Below are 15,507 nucleotides of genomic sequence, written 5' to 3'. Positions count from 1 at the left end.
GAATTACTCGAAGGTGATGTGCGTTTTGCAGCACGAAAAGAAAAGAAGTCCACGTTTCCTGTAATATTTGCAAAGTGCCACTTTGTTTTGGCAAAACAATATGTTTCATTCATTAAAACATTAGTTGCACGGAGGGATTATCTATGTCCCGCTCTGCAATAAATGTGGTAACTTTTTTTCTCATTTTGAGTAATATTTTATGTTAAACGATTGAAATCTACATTTTTCTGGACTTTTATGTTTAAAAAAAAATCCTGTGCAACTCGGGTTTCTATTTTCTTTAAAATCCTGGGCCTCGAACAGTTGAAAAGACACGTTTTACTTCATAATTCAGAACTGTAATTGTAGAATGTCCGGCTGACTAACAAAATTTGTTTTTGAACTTGCAAATAATATTACAAGATTCAACTGAATTAATTATTACCATATTCGACAATATCTTTAGTCACGTGTTGTGCCATGAAAAACTAATCACGAGCTCGACCAAAAAAATAAATAAATACTATTACCTGTAATGAAGTATTTAATGCTGGAAACGAGAAAATCTAATCTACTAATACCGTATGCTTTAACAACTGTTTCAATTCAAGCACCCGGATATTGTTCAACGACTACATATTATCGAATAGCGGAAGTTGAATGAGAAATCCAAAGGGTATCACGGAAAACATCTCAATTTATAGAAATACTTGCAAAGTAGTGAATCAGCGAGGCAACTAATGATCCCCATTCACGGTTGTTGCCCAATTTAAAGCTAAACTTCGTTACATCAAACGTTTAATTGCACTCACCTCATAGGCTTGAAGAGCGCCTGCATGTTCGAGTAGTTTAATTGAAGCTTCAGCTGCGTGCCGCCTTCCTTTTGAACTGCGAACAGAAAACGAGCAAAATCAGTTTGTTTATTCCCGAGTCGCGCGGGTAGAATGCCCGCTTAGCGAGCTGGAGCGTGGAAAATTATTCGGGAACAATTTTCCGACTCGATTTCCTCGGGCTGAACCGAAGCAATCGAGATTTTCTATTCAATTGGCTTTGAGCGCGATTAAGTAGCGGTTAATTGTGCTCTCCCCGTGTGCAGACATCGAGCAATGAAATCGATAAACGAGTCTATCGGATACTCGTTTAAAGATTCTCGAAACCAAATCCTTCGATCACTCCAATTTTCTTACAAATTATTTTTGTTAACACATTCACGAAGTATTTCGAGTGCACTATAATAAATAAATAATTTATGATAAATTATAGAAGATTAACGCTTGGAGATTAATATATTTGAGAATTGCAATTATTTCAATTTTTGTTTATTATTATAGCTACGCGTGAAATAGAATATTGGGAGATAATAATGATCGAGCCAGTGGAAATGCAACGCGGTTTCGAAATGGGAAGGAAACGATGAAACGGTCTAGCAAGTTGACAGGAAAAATTCTTGGCAGGGACGCACGGAGTGGTATCGATCGTGCGTCGTCCACTGTGTCAATTTCATAAATGATATATGCCTAATTTAGGTGCCAGCCGCCCGGGTTACCCGCGGTCAATTTATCATACAGGACAATTAATCGTCCGGCTGATGTCGTGCCGCTGAAATTATTGACTCGAACTACTTAGACCTTGCGCTGCGAGCTAGAACCGCCATCCGGCGGACAAAAACCACTTCAATTCTAATAAATTACAGTGTAACTATCTTAAACGAGTCGCTACATTAGAAAACGGTCAATGGCTAGATTAAAAATGAAGTCGATCGGAGGGAAAGGTCAGATAAAAATAACACTTATTGGCAACCAATTATCAATCATCCTTTGCACTACTTGTATATCATAATTATTTCAATTTTGTCGCCGATAACTGTCCACTGCTTAAAGTGTTTTCTGTGAAATTTACTTAATGTGTAAAATGTGTAAATAATTTACTTAATAACGATTTTGTTTACTAATTATATTAAATATAGCTTTGAAACTTTGTTGTAATTTATATTTGTTTTTCTTTTTTACTGATATCATGTCATACTCGACAAAGGAGCGTAAAGGGTTAACTCCTTCTGATCTGAATCACTTTGAATATTCTAAATCAAATGATACGTATTTAAGTCATTTTCACAAATTTTAGATTCTTCATATCTTTCTACAACTAGTAACACATTTATGTTAATATATTTCCATAAAATTATTTTACAACATTCTGAGGAATATGTCTTTTTATATCGAAAGTGAAAGAAAACAGTCGATGAACTTTGAAAAGAATCGTGTAATTATCGATAATTAAATTACTTCAGTTTGTTAAAAAAATAGCTGAATTTTCGAATTTCACGGATTAGACCGTAAAGGGCTAAAATTGCTATTGAAACGTAAAATAAAACGCCGTTTCGCCGCCATTAGTATTGCATGCTTAAAAGAGGCACCATTTCACGGAGCATCGATCACTGATTCCACGGTGGTGATTCGACTAGTGTCAGACATTGCTTTGCACACCACGTGCACATCGATTATCGTAAACTCGACTGCGCGGCAATTCTACCTTGAACCCTAGCAAAGTTCAAAGGTCGGTCGAGATGAAGAGAGAGAAAAAAAAAGGTGGAGTTCGAGGAAGCTGGCGGAGAGGAAACTTTGCGAACGCTCTGCGTGTTTAACGTTCATCGATCGCTATTTAATCGATCGCATAAGAGATGCAGTTAATATCGAAACTACCTAAAACTTGCGTAATACCTATTTCCGTATGTAATTTGGAAAGGTTCTTGTGCAAGATATAATGAGTTTCCCAATTTACAATACGGACACCACAGCTGCTATTTTTGAGACTGTAGAGGGCTGAAAGCTTCCGCAGCTGATTTTTTTAACCTTGACGTATGTTATCAGGAACAGCCTCCTGAGTAACATTCAATAGATTTAAGAAAGTTATTAACAAAGTAAGATTGAAAACTGTACTGTAATTATCAGAGAAATTTGAATCTTTCGGTATGAGAAATGGAAATATTTGACCAATAATTGTCACATTACGGCACGTAAACATATTCAAATAATATAATTATATTATATACATAATTTGTTTTTATTGTTATAATGTAGTTTGAATTTGTTTTTATTCAGTGCAGAATTAACCGTTTGAGTGTCAGACGCGACCACGCTCCTCCTGTTCAGTACTTACAAGTGTCCAACGTACTCCATGAGAATCGCCAAATTAACAGCATGCTAGAAGCTCTTTCTTTTGGAAGTTAAAAAGTGTTGTACACGATTCCTTCGACTCTGTTCAACCCAGAATTCAACAATTGTATTAATCATTTATATCGAATAACACGAAGTAGGAACGTATTAACAGTGTTATTTGAGGGACGCCTGTAATTTATTTAGCGAGCATAACTTTGCACTCGCAACCACGTTTCATAAGAGTCCGGATTCGTGAATGAATGACTTAATCGCAAACTCAAATCTCAATATCTGCCGTCCGGGTTCGTGCAAGAATCTTGCATACTAATCTGTAAGAGAAAGCTGGCGTCAAGGCACTCGAGGGTACCGCCTGGCTTTCGTCGCCTCGAAGCCGAGCGGAAAAGGGAAAACGATAGACACTAGGGGAAGGAGAGCTTGACCGTACGATCAAGATGAAGGGACAGCGGTTCTTCTTGAGAACGTCCAAGTGAAGACACTTCGACAACGTAGGAGTCTTATACGAATTTAATACTCGTATTCATCATTAATAAATTAGCCCTTTTGCTTACACATTTCTCGATCTAACGATCTAAAGGTCTGTCTTAATCGTAGGTCCTGAGTTTAGTAGAAAATTCATCGGTTCATCGTTCACGTCCCCATAATCTGACTATACGTTCACGTCTCGTATCGTTATGAGCAGCAGTGTACGTAGATTTCTAAAACCTGTGAACGTTTGTCTCGTAAAGTAAACGGAAGAGCAATTAAACGTGACTACGTATCGAAATCAGCTTTCGTAACGTCGAGTCGCTAGGCAGCCCTCGCTCCGGGCGATTTAATTATTGTTTCGCAACTTGCAACGAGCTGCTTTGTCACCGAGATACCGACGGATCGTCTTTGTCCCGTACTCCCTTCTGATCGACGATCTAATTTCCTCCACGGCGGCCCGATACTGCTTAATAATTGCGTCCCCGTCGAACGCCGCGCTCCCGCCGCTGATTTAACTTCCTCTCGTCGCCTCCGCCTCGTGATTTGTTTAACAAACTGTCGCCTTCTGCCGAGCGCCGTCAACGTTACATCGACCCAGCCGAAGTAGCGCTCTACTCGCGTCTCGCGTGCTACTTCCACCTTCCACCTTCCACCACCCGAGGAAACTTGCCTCGATCTTCGATTCGATTCCCCTTCGAATCGTTTCCGACGAATTTTACGGCTTCCAAAGAACCTGGGGAAAGGGGCTGAGCGGAGAGAAAACAGTCGATAAACTTTCGAAAGAATCGTGCCATTGCAGATGAATAAACGGGGAGATTTATCGGGTGTTCTTTGCGTAGAAACGATGGCAAATTTGTTCCTTCGGTTTGTTAACAAATTGTTCAATTTCAAGATATCGTACTAGTATTAGGATTTGGGGAGAATTTGTAGATTGAGCGTTACAATTCTATGGTTTCGTACAAGTTTCATGTGCATTGTATTATATTAGTATTTAATGTTATAAATATTTAATAGTAAAAAGAAATTCAAGAATTGTAAAAGACAATTGTGAACCAATTAATAATAAGTAATTACCAGTTAAATGTTACTTTAGTTATAAAATAAAATAACAGCATACACGTTCAAGAGAACAACTCCTAGCAGGACTTCGCGTGTCACTTTTAGCTTGACAAAACAAACGAGAAAAGTAGCAAACTTACTAATTGAAAAGAAAGAGGCAATTTTAAAGGGAACTCTGGGAAACCAAGGAAATATGTAACGAGCCGACGAAATGTCATAATCCAAGCCCCGAAAGCCCATCGTACGATTCTCCAGCTGACGCTCGCCATTTGAAGGGAAAAAGTAATTCGAGAAAGAGAGGGCGAACAAGCGCTGCAGTGCGCTGAAGGGAAAGGAAGCGGGAAGGGTATATAGGTGTCGCGAATGCAAGTAATCGAGCAAGAGTCGACGCGATGATCGAGCCGGAAATTGCGCGTGCAACGTCGTGCCAGGTCTAATTTTAAAACGTTACGCTTCGAGAGACCGCGGGTCCTGTTATCTCTCTCTCCGTTCACCTCTTTTCATGGTATACGTGGATCGGACGATCGCACGGCATTGTTAGTCAATGAACCGCGTCGTGGCAATTACTAAGCACAAAGCCACGGTCACAATAACACCGGTTAATTGTCTGGCTTCATGGGCCGGGGCGAAATTAATTCCAACAGAGAAGATTATTGTGCCGTCGTATCCAGATTAATTTTGTACCATTGCCGTCTAGTTCCCCTCGTTATGTCCTCCTATCCTCCGTTTTATTTGTTACGTCGACTTCCTCGGTTTTTCGGCCGTGCTCGCGACGATTCGGTCTGTGGGTCACGGTTTCCTTTTTTCGTCGAACGCTCCGTCATCGCGGTACCAGAAATGTTTATTGAGAGGATAATTAGTCGATCGTATCGACATGCTTTATTTCTTTTTTTTTTAAATTTGTAAAATAAAGCGGAAATTAAAATAATTCTATTTAATTTAAATAATTCTATCATGATGTTCATTTAATTTCTGTTATTCTGTTTCATAACTAAGATAAATATTTAACTGGTCAATATTTATTATTAGTTGGTCATTAAATTGTAAATAATTCAAAGCTACAGGTTCGTTTTAATCCAATTTGCGAAATGAAAGCTTCAAAATTTCTAAAAAGAATCAATAAACATATTCATATCTTAACAGCTGAAACGCTGTTTAATAAATTTCGTATGCGTTTAACAACGATGCATATATTAATTAATTAGGTGAAATCTGTGACCAGCATTTTCTCGGCAGACTTTTTACGAAATATAATAAAGCGGGGGAGGGGACATCGATTTATTTTGAGGCACGTCGAATTTAATAAAGGCCCGCGTACGAGCTGCAGCCTTCCCATCCATTATTTCGCCGTAGGAAAAATTCCAGGCACGATTTGCGTGCACTGTCGCTCGAAAATTTATATTACACCGTGTTCCATCGTGTATTACTCGAATGGAAGGAGTTCGACTCGACGATTAGAAATGTCTGACCAGTGGCGTTCGATTCTACTGGACTTCGTGAACCGTGAATTCGTTCGTCAAACTCGTAAGAATTTTATAATAAATTTCTGCATTCCTTTCGTAAAAAATCGCTTTTCAAATAAACGTCATACTCCTCCCTAGTCGATTGTAAATAATACTAAGATGTAATAATTAGAATATAAATTTGATTGAAATCTAAAAGGCGGTCATTTAACTGTCACCGGTAGAAATAGATATGTACAAAATGTCTGTAACTTTAATGTTAAAGGAGATAGGAAATTGAAGAGTTTTTCACGGTGAGAAAGCAGAAATTGATTATAAATTTAATAAATTGTAATTCGCTTTGGTAGGTTTAGTGTACCTGCGTTTTAAAAAAATGATGTCAGAAAGACACTCACCGACATGCACGATAGGCTTCGTCGCCATTTCGTACAACAATTGGTCCACATACTTCGAGTTCTCCGGATACAATTCCGTCCTGGATATTTGTAGGTGGAATTTCTCAAGCGTCGAACTGTTCCTCCTGAAACCAACCAGTGAAAATTCTACATTAATCCATTAGTTTAAATGCTTAAGCAGGAATATTAAGAATTCAGATGTATAATGTAAATATTCATAAAATATAATAAAATTATCTCTTATGAATATATATAGTGCGTAAAATTTAATAAATTTACTACAAATTGGTATGTTGATATATTTGTTCGCAAAATAAAATAAACATTGCTTAACTAAAATAATACGACTTCAACGTTCAACGTATAAATACACTATAACTCATAATTACAAAATTACCTAAAATTTTCAATTTATGCATAGTACCTGTGAGAAATAATGATAAGTACGCAACTGTATCAGCAATATTTATTTTACAATTCATATACAAGTTAATTAAACCCAAGAATATTGAATTACCTATCGCTTTAATTATTGCGTCGTGACATAATTACATCATTAAATTATCTTCGCGCGACTATTAATTCCAGATACGCCCACTATCCTCCGTGAAGGATGACTGTATAATAATTTTGTTTTACAGCGTAAAGGAATTTTGACAGCACTGCGTTCACATCTTATTAATTATCCTATCCTCAATAATTTAATCGATTCGAAACTACATTCTTTCTATCGGTACAGAAACTCGTCAATTACTCGAAACACTAGCCATAACTGTTACAAAAGTAATCGAAAAGGAAGACCAATATTTCTACAGTCTAATTTCTCTGTAGACAAAGATTGAATTTTTCGCTGAAACGCTACCAATTGCAATGCAAACATACAACTACGTGTTAATATTTTTTTGTAACCAATGGAAGCCCACAGATGACACGCGTGACCGTTCCGGAAACGCAATTCGCGGTCATTTAAAATGCATGGAGCGGCGTGGACGACTGCGACCCTTCATTTTACGTCGACTCTAAGGGCACCCTGTCTGTCTGATAGACAATCCTACCTAGCAGGACGGTGTTTTGTACGACGGTACGCGGAAAGCGTTAAAGGGTGCTTTTCGTCTTATCTCTGGGTGGATGGAAGCCTTTAGTCAAGTATGCGTGACACGTGTCCATGTTAATGTACAGGCAGTTCTTCATCGCTCTCCGTGTCCACTGAAATCTCATCTCTTACTCCTTTCCTTACTGTCTGCTTTTAAAGTTTCAACAATGCGTGTATGCACGTGTTACATAAAGCATTACCTTAGCTTTTTCATCGGAAGTAACTGCTTACATTCAAATTCTCTTTAAATTAAAATCATCGGAACTTTCACCAATACGTACGTAAATTGTATTTATACCCAGCAGCTTCGAAAAAGGACGAAATTTCCTATACCTACGAACAACGCGATTATGAATGTAAATAACTTGTGTCCTATTACAAAGACTATACTACTCACCGTATAACAAAGTATCATCTTTGATGAAGTATATTTATATCCAACTATGTTGTAAAACAGCTCTCAAAAGAAAAGGAAAAGTTTCGTTACCGAAACTCCTCGAGTAGATAGAGAAAATGACATCATTAGAATCGGTGTTTGTTTCATCTCGATATTTCAATCCGTTGCTGAGATATAAGGACACAAAGTTTTTCATTATTACTACGCCGCGCAAGATGGCGGCGGCAGTTATGAATGAACTTGAGCCAGATTTTTTGCAGGAAATGCGTACGCACTAATAGTAATAGTAAAAATCCGTCTGGCTGCTGTCTAGACAGACCACGTGACACATGAATGAGATAGGTCAGTGACCAGGTGCGAGCGAGAGCTCCGAGCCCTTCCGACGAGGACAAACATAGTAACCGATTAAAAATTACCCTTCTCTTTACACGACGATATCTCGGGAACCGGAAGTTCCATCGAGATGATTCGAAAACAGTTTTCAAGTGGAAGGTTTGCAGCTTCTAACGAGCTAAATGAGATTGAATAAAAATTTTTATTTTCGGATATATAGCGCTTCCAAATTTTTATCATTTTAATACGGGTTGATTGGGGTTTTAAGTAGTTTTTTGTTGAAAATGTTTAACTTTCTTCGTGGTTAAATTCTGTCAAACATTGGAAACCAATGTTCATTTACTACATAAATAGGTAAAATTGTCTTCGCGAAGAAAATTATAAAACATTTCTGAGACAAATTACTTGAAATGTTTAAAATGTTCAAGATACTCTTCATGCGGTAATCGAGTTTTTCATCGACTGATTTTAAGTTTTCAAGCCCTATGAAAATGGATTTCTGAAGTGAAATTAACTCGAACGAAGATAAATTAAATTTCGAACCATTGAAATTCAATATCGATCGTATTCGTGAAGAAATTAGCGATAAAAAAAATGAAAGCGGTGATGGAGTTTCATTCCAATTGATGGAAATAATATTAGGTATAAGAAATCGGTAAATTAGAGCAATAGACAGCGAATTCAAAAGTGACAGCTGTGCCCTGCAAGACTAATAATTCAAAATGGACACCTTGCGATGAATCCACGTGATACCACAAAATAGAAATAAAATAAAATACATAAAACATTCAAATATCTTTGTAAGTTTACGTTTTCATTTTTTCTTTCGTTTTTGTAAATGAATTTGTGTGTAAAATCATTTTATGTTACCTATAAGCAAAATCGTCTCAAGTTTCAAAATTTTCCTGTGCGACAGTCTAAAATTCCTCGTTCCATTAGAATTTTATAAAGAGTATTTTTCTGCTTCTCAATAGAGTAAAAGCATATTGAAATGGAACGAATTTCACGAACCGTATTAGAGTTAATGTATAAGCAAATGTACCTTTACATTTTTAAATCTATTTATTTAGCTCCTTTTATATATTCCGCGATCCCCCTCTAAAAAGGGACAGAAAAGGAGGATTTGTTTCGCGACGACTGATCTTACAGTTTGAGCAGAAAATCTTCAGTTTTAAAAGGAAGTCACGGGACAGCCACCCCTTACGTCTTGCATATTAATCACTCGAGGACGTCTCTGAGACGGATTTTCTTGAATTACCTCGAAATTCGAGCAGCCGAATATAACTCATCGTAGATGCTGCTTATCGCGTATAATTCTTTGATTTTAATCATTTATTTATTACTTGGTCGATGTAGATGTAGAGTATCGAGATAAACGTGTCTATTAAACGTACAATTTACGGAAATAGAACAATTATAGTACAATAGGGATTCTGTCGCGATCTTCCATTAGATGGAGATCAATTAATTTGCAATTGATCGATGACATCGGGAATCCTGAACGATGTTAACGAACAAGCTAGAGAAACCTTAACGATGTGTCGTGTTTGCTGAGTTCTGAGTCGAATTTTCTTTATTTTATTACTGTTTCGAATTACAAATTCATTTCTTATATCCCAATTGTCGGTCTGAGGGCGCTTGTTAATCAAAGGTCTTTATCTAGATGACAAATTAGTTCCTCTAGTCGTAAGACTGTCGACGGATCGGAGGCGTCTCGTACGTCGAACGTTTTGGAGGTGTCTGGTTGAACATACAGTTTGCGGTCCCGTCTTATGGTTTATCGTCGAGCTATCCGGAATTTATGATACGTCGTTTGCCATTGAGCGGACTCGTTCGAGCACTTAAAAGTGTTAACACGTTGTTCGCGGAAGACGCCTGAACGCGTCTTTCGTATACTGTTCTGCAGTAAAAATTAGACGCCAGTCGTTTCGTGGAATTAAGGTTGGGTGACAGACTGTCATCATAAAATGTGCTCTTGAAATACAATAGCCGTAAGATAAACATTTAGTTTTTTATTGACAAAAGAATCGCCCGCAAACAATGTGCTAATTAAGCGTTCGATATGGTCAGAGTTGTAAACTTTGTAACAAGTAGTAAGAACAAATTCTAACTTCTCAAAGGCGGTAGATGTGTTGTCTGTTTCGTAAACTTGGGACAATCTTCTATTCCGAACAGATTCATAATTGCAATTGTATTTTATGCTTTTTTCGGGAGGAGGTAGTTTTAAAATGAGAACTGTCAGCTGGTGTTTTTCATTATTAGTCGAGTCAAGACGAAGAATCAGGTCGCGAAAGTTCCGCTCCGTCACAAGTCTGATGAAGTTAGCTGCGATATTGAAATCGGTTCCTTTAAACGAACATGATTTACGTTGGAAATATCTGACAGCCTCAAGTTTCGAACTGGAAAGTGGAAATCTCAATCAGCCTTCTTTCTCGAGAAGGGAATTTAATAAAAAATAGTCCAAACGATCGTGATTATTACATGTCTGAAAGAAGACAAGAAACTCTGAACCATGTTATTGCAATAAGTAAAATTAATCTGTTTATTAACTATTGTTATAAGACAGATTAAAACAGTGATTTTCAAACCGTGTTCCACAAACAGTCACTAAGTGTTTCGCGAAAAATTATGCAATTGAGATTAGAGAATAATGAAACATTCTCGCTTTTATATTTTTAACACAATATAAAACAAGTTTTATTAAAAATTATAACTAAAAATGCAAAACTCTAGTGTTCCTTACAAAATGTTTAAACTTCAAAAGTGTTCCGCAATGAGAAATATTTTAGGTAACACATCTTTTGTAAATACGGATTCATCTCAAACAGTGATGTACATTAAATATTAGCTTCCTAACTTACTTACAAATCCCTTACATACCAGACGCGAAAAACAAAAAAGGGCTTCTAAAGCTTAACCACCTTGCGAATAAACATTTCTTTGAAGTTATAAATTGTTGTACTTGATTCCTTCAAACGATATAGAAAAAAGCGTCTTAGAGTTTGAGACAACGGATCTCATGAAGAAAAGATCAAGCGAACTCTTCGAAAGTCTATTAGCATTTCGTGGTATTTCATAGAGTGAAAACTTAACAAATTTATTTCAAATGTCCACTTAAATACGAGTCTTTCTTTTACCCCAAATCCCAATACACGTCAGCCATTAATATTCGAAGGAATTAATGTTTAACATTGTAGAAATTGTTTGTATAAGTCTTAATAAATTATATATCTTTACGTATAAGTTAGAACGTATAAGTTTTAATAAACCATCCATTTTTGCGTACAAGATTTAATAAACGATCTATATTTTGCCATTATTTTTTCCTTTCACCTTCGAATCCTGCAATATTATGGAGCAAATAGTTGAACAGGTGTTCATCTGCAAAAGTTATTCTTTCAGTTTTGAAATTTTTTTTCAAATTACAAACAAACAGATCTTCGAAGTAAAGATATTTTCTTTAAGAACGAAACCTCGAATGTAATTTTATTATTCTTTACTCTCGTCTTATTTGGACTTTTAAAATTACTCGTTAAACTTTTCAGAAGTACACAGTTATTGCAATTTTAACTTGTAAAGAAATTCGTTGCATCAAACAATTTCTGGATTTCACTTGGAATGTCTGTTAAAAAGAACTTTTTTAATTACTTTCTCCATTATTCTTATCAGAGTTACACAAAAATCGCGTTGTCATAGATTAATAAAATGATTTTTCGTTTCAGAAATATGCGTAATGGTGGAAAATAAAAGTAGAAAAAAAGTCGTAAGATTAAAAAAAGGACGACTTACACAACTTGATTTTTTCCCCTGTCCTGTACCGCTTTAGACTAATATAATTAAAGATAAGTTTACGACCCGAACGTTTGTAATTAGCTATTTTTAGGGATCATCAATTATTATTTTCCTTCTGAACTATTAGTTTCATAATTGTGAAGTGTTAAACTTCTGTTAGTGTCTGAATATATCGAATGCATCGTTTTAATATTAACAAATTCGCATCGGGCTAGCTTTCACAAACGTTTCATATAAAACGAGGTGTTTTTGCGATCTAAAGGTCTTTTAATAAATGCGTATTAAAACTGCAATAATTACTTTCGTAATTAAAATATTTGATTGTAATTTTCGTGTGCATTTTGTTTCCCGACGACAACGTTTACATTTAAAAAATGAGAATTCCCGTTTCCCGATGCGAATATATAAAGAATCACGAGAAAAGAGAGAACGAAGTCCTTTTTGGTCGAAAGAGAGAACAGTTGAGAATTGGCGTGCATAAAGAGCAGTCAGAGTGAGGGAGCGTACCGTGACTGTACTACATAATCTCTTTTTATATTTAACACACGTTTTTATTCCCATTATCCCACAGTAATTATTGACGTCGATATTATTTTTTATCAACAACGCGCACCGTTAAATCGCAATCTACCGTCACAGAAATAATAATAAATAATTTGCAAATTACCAGCGAGTGACAAACGCAGTAACGCAGATTTCAGAAAATGGCGCACAAATATTAACGACGTTCCATTAAAATTGAAATTTAATAGTACAGTTTTGAAACGAAACAATTTCTTGCTCGTCGCGGTACTTGCCTCCTCCAAACGGATAGTATTCCCCGACACTTTTTCGTCAGCATCGAAAAACGAATGAGATATTCCAACGCGACGCCGTGCAAAAAGTATGAAATTCCGCCTAAGATCCAGCACAATTTCCGCTGATCGTTTTTCACCCGGCGAACACACGTTCTCGTTCGATTTTAGATTCAATGCCGCCCCTCTCTCTCCTTCAATTACAATAAAACACTGGAGGGTAGTTCGCGAGCAATGAACGCGAAAATTATTCCCGGAATTCCATCCCGTAACAGGGGGACGGGATTCAGACGTTCGACTCGTAAATTTCCCAGGAATTCGCCGCGCAATAACGAGCTTCACGGGCGCTCGTAAAAGTTGTTTTTTCGTGGAAACTTTATCAGCGATCGTGGTTGACCGCGAGGCTCGCGTGGCGATCCGTTAACTTCGATCGATCGGCTAATTATCATTTCGATTCTCGTCCTCGCGTATCATTTTCACTTTCTCGGCAATTTTTTACTCTCCGCGGGACGAGTTTACGCGACGAAAAATGATTTCGCTAAAAATTTGAACGAAAAAATATTGTGCGGTGCGAGAAATGAAAGAGCGAATAAGTTAAACTCGTTACTTTTAAGTTTGACTCATGAATTGGAGATCATATAACGCGTATAAATAAAATTCATGGACTAAGGATTGAAAGGGTTAAACGTATATACCATAGAGTGATATGATACATTTTCGTTGCTCGTTAATTCATTCTGAAATTGGCGTAGCTCACCGTAAAATGGCACATTCAAGTTTCCGTTTAAAAAAGTGAGCACACTGTACGCTGAAAGTCATACGGTTTGACCCAGATTTTCTAATCAATATTGCAAGTACAACCATTTGGAAAATTACCCATTGTTAGTTGCCGTTGATTTATAAGAGGAGCGGGCATAATAATTCATTATGCTAAGTGGGTCAATTATAATAAGCATGTTGCTGGTTAAAATTAATGAAGAAAATAAAAAAAGGGGAACGCGAGTCGCGTCCCAGATAGGTAGGTCTCTCGAAAGGAAGAGAATGCAGTTCGAGAATCTTCTCGGAGGTGAATCAGCTACGGAGACGGAGTCCTGACAAGGGCGTGGATCTCACGACACCTTAATTAAGCAACTTCAGAAGTGTTTGAAGGTGTCTGAATTAATTGCCCCAAACCTTCGTGTACGGCATACATTACCGGTCTTATCTGATGTTCGAGCCCTCGGAAACCAGTATTCCGAATTGCGACCTCCACTCTTTTCGCCCTCGACAAATTCAAGAAAGATAAACGTTTAAACGATTTCTATTTCTTCGATTTGTTCGCGTTACAATAAAAATAATTATACATTGGGTCATTCGGTAATTCGAAATGAAACAGAGAAGAAGGCAGAAGAAGGCAAGACCTTCGAGGAAAGAAATTCGAGGAAATAGAGTTCGGGTAGGTAGACGGTAACAGCGATCACGAAATAACCTCTGTCATGCTAATCTCCTTTGTTCGCTCCGCCATTAATTCCAAGGACCGTCGTGTGCTGTTTTATAAATAACCGGCGTATGCACCGGGGAGCATGTTTAATGCAGTTATGATTCACTTTGATAATGTCATCTCCGATGGGCGGCGGTTCCAGTGCGCGGAGTATCAACCGTTCGATGATTAATTTCCTTTTGGTCCACGGAGACTCGTCATCGCCGCGAGATTTACTTTCCGCGTAATATCGCGTAATAATCCTTCCTCGTAAATGACTGTGGCGGGAAGCGAGGCAATTCGGTTCTGCATACGCGCTAATTAACGTAATCTCGCGAGCTGGGACTGCCGTGTGAAAACGTTATACGAGATTTCTATGAGCACGTAATTAAATCGCGCGTTCACCGTTGCAACGGGTGTTCTTTCGGGGCTCCCTTTCACGCCGGGGACGAGACTGTCGTTTTCGATGGAAACGCTATGCGTCGCGAAAAACGGAAGGACCAACGGGGATTCCTCTCATTTCTTTTAAAAAGTCGTTTTTAACGTTTGCGCCCCTTTGTCGAGTATGTCTCGAAAAGAGACACCTTACGATCAGAAAGTACTAGGAGTTTCTCACTTGAACGAGCCACGCTTGAGATATTGTCTAAATCATTATTTTTCTAGCCCGGTACATCTGTCAGTTGTTCGCATGTCGCTTCTGAGTACGTAATCAACTTATTGTTTGGTGTTTGTTGAATTTAGTTGAGCAAAAAGTATGCCTGCAATTTTGTGTTTCTAACAAAATATTGTGTACGAAAGCGTTGAAAGTGTCAACGGTAGCCTTATGGGGATTCGATAATGTCGAAAACACGTCCACCCATTTCTGCGATTGACGAAAAATTTTAGAAAATTACGTTATGCACGATGTTTTGGGCATGGGGCGGGTTGAAGCGCATCTGTACGCGACTATTTGACCAAAAACAACATTAATACCGTTTCGTAACCTCCGTATTCTCCTGACATGGTCTCGTGTGACATTTCTCTTCTCATCGCTCAAATTACCACTGCGTGGAAAGCGTTTTGAGACAATTCAGACAGTAAAGGAGAATTCGCAGAAGGA

General features: G+C 37.5%; 2 protein-coding genes across 2 annotated transcripts in view; both read right to left on the bottom strand.

The window, feature by feature from the left end:
* The window catches only part of LOC143424557 (extracellular serine/threonine protein CG31145), a 118,307-nt gene that overhangs the window by 25,623 nt on the left and 77,177 nt on the right, over positions 1–15,507 (bottom strand). Inside the window, exons 2-3 of the mRNA XM_076896697.1 lie at positions 6,541–6,665; positions 792–867 (exon numbers count right to left, since the gene is read on the bottom strand). Of these exons, the coding sequence (XP_076752812.1) occupies positions 792–867; positions 6,541–6,665 (201 nt within the window). The remainder of the gene's footprint in view (positions 1–791; positions 868–6,540; positions 6,666–15,507) is intronic.
* Maf-s (MAF bZIP transcription factor K) overlaps positions 1–15,507 on the bottom strand; it is a 475,183-nt gene that overhangs the window by 390,811 nt on the left and 68,865 nt on the right. The gene's annotated exons all lie outside the window — the stretch shown is intronic.

Source organism: Xylocopa sonorina, chromosome 6 (assembly GCF_050948175.1).
Source record: "Xylocopa sonorina isolate GNS202 chromosome 6, iyXylSono1_principal, whole genome shotgun sequence".
NCBI classification, from domain to species: Eukaryota; Metazoa; Arthropoda; class Insecta; order Hymenoptera; family Apidae; genus Xylocopa; species Xylocopa sonorina.
Note: the sequence above shows the minus strand (reverse complement) of the source record. Positions and strands in the feature narration are given on the sequence as shown.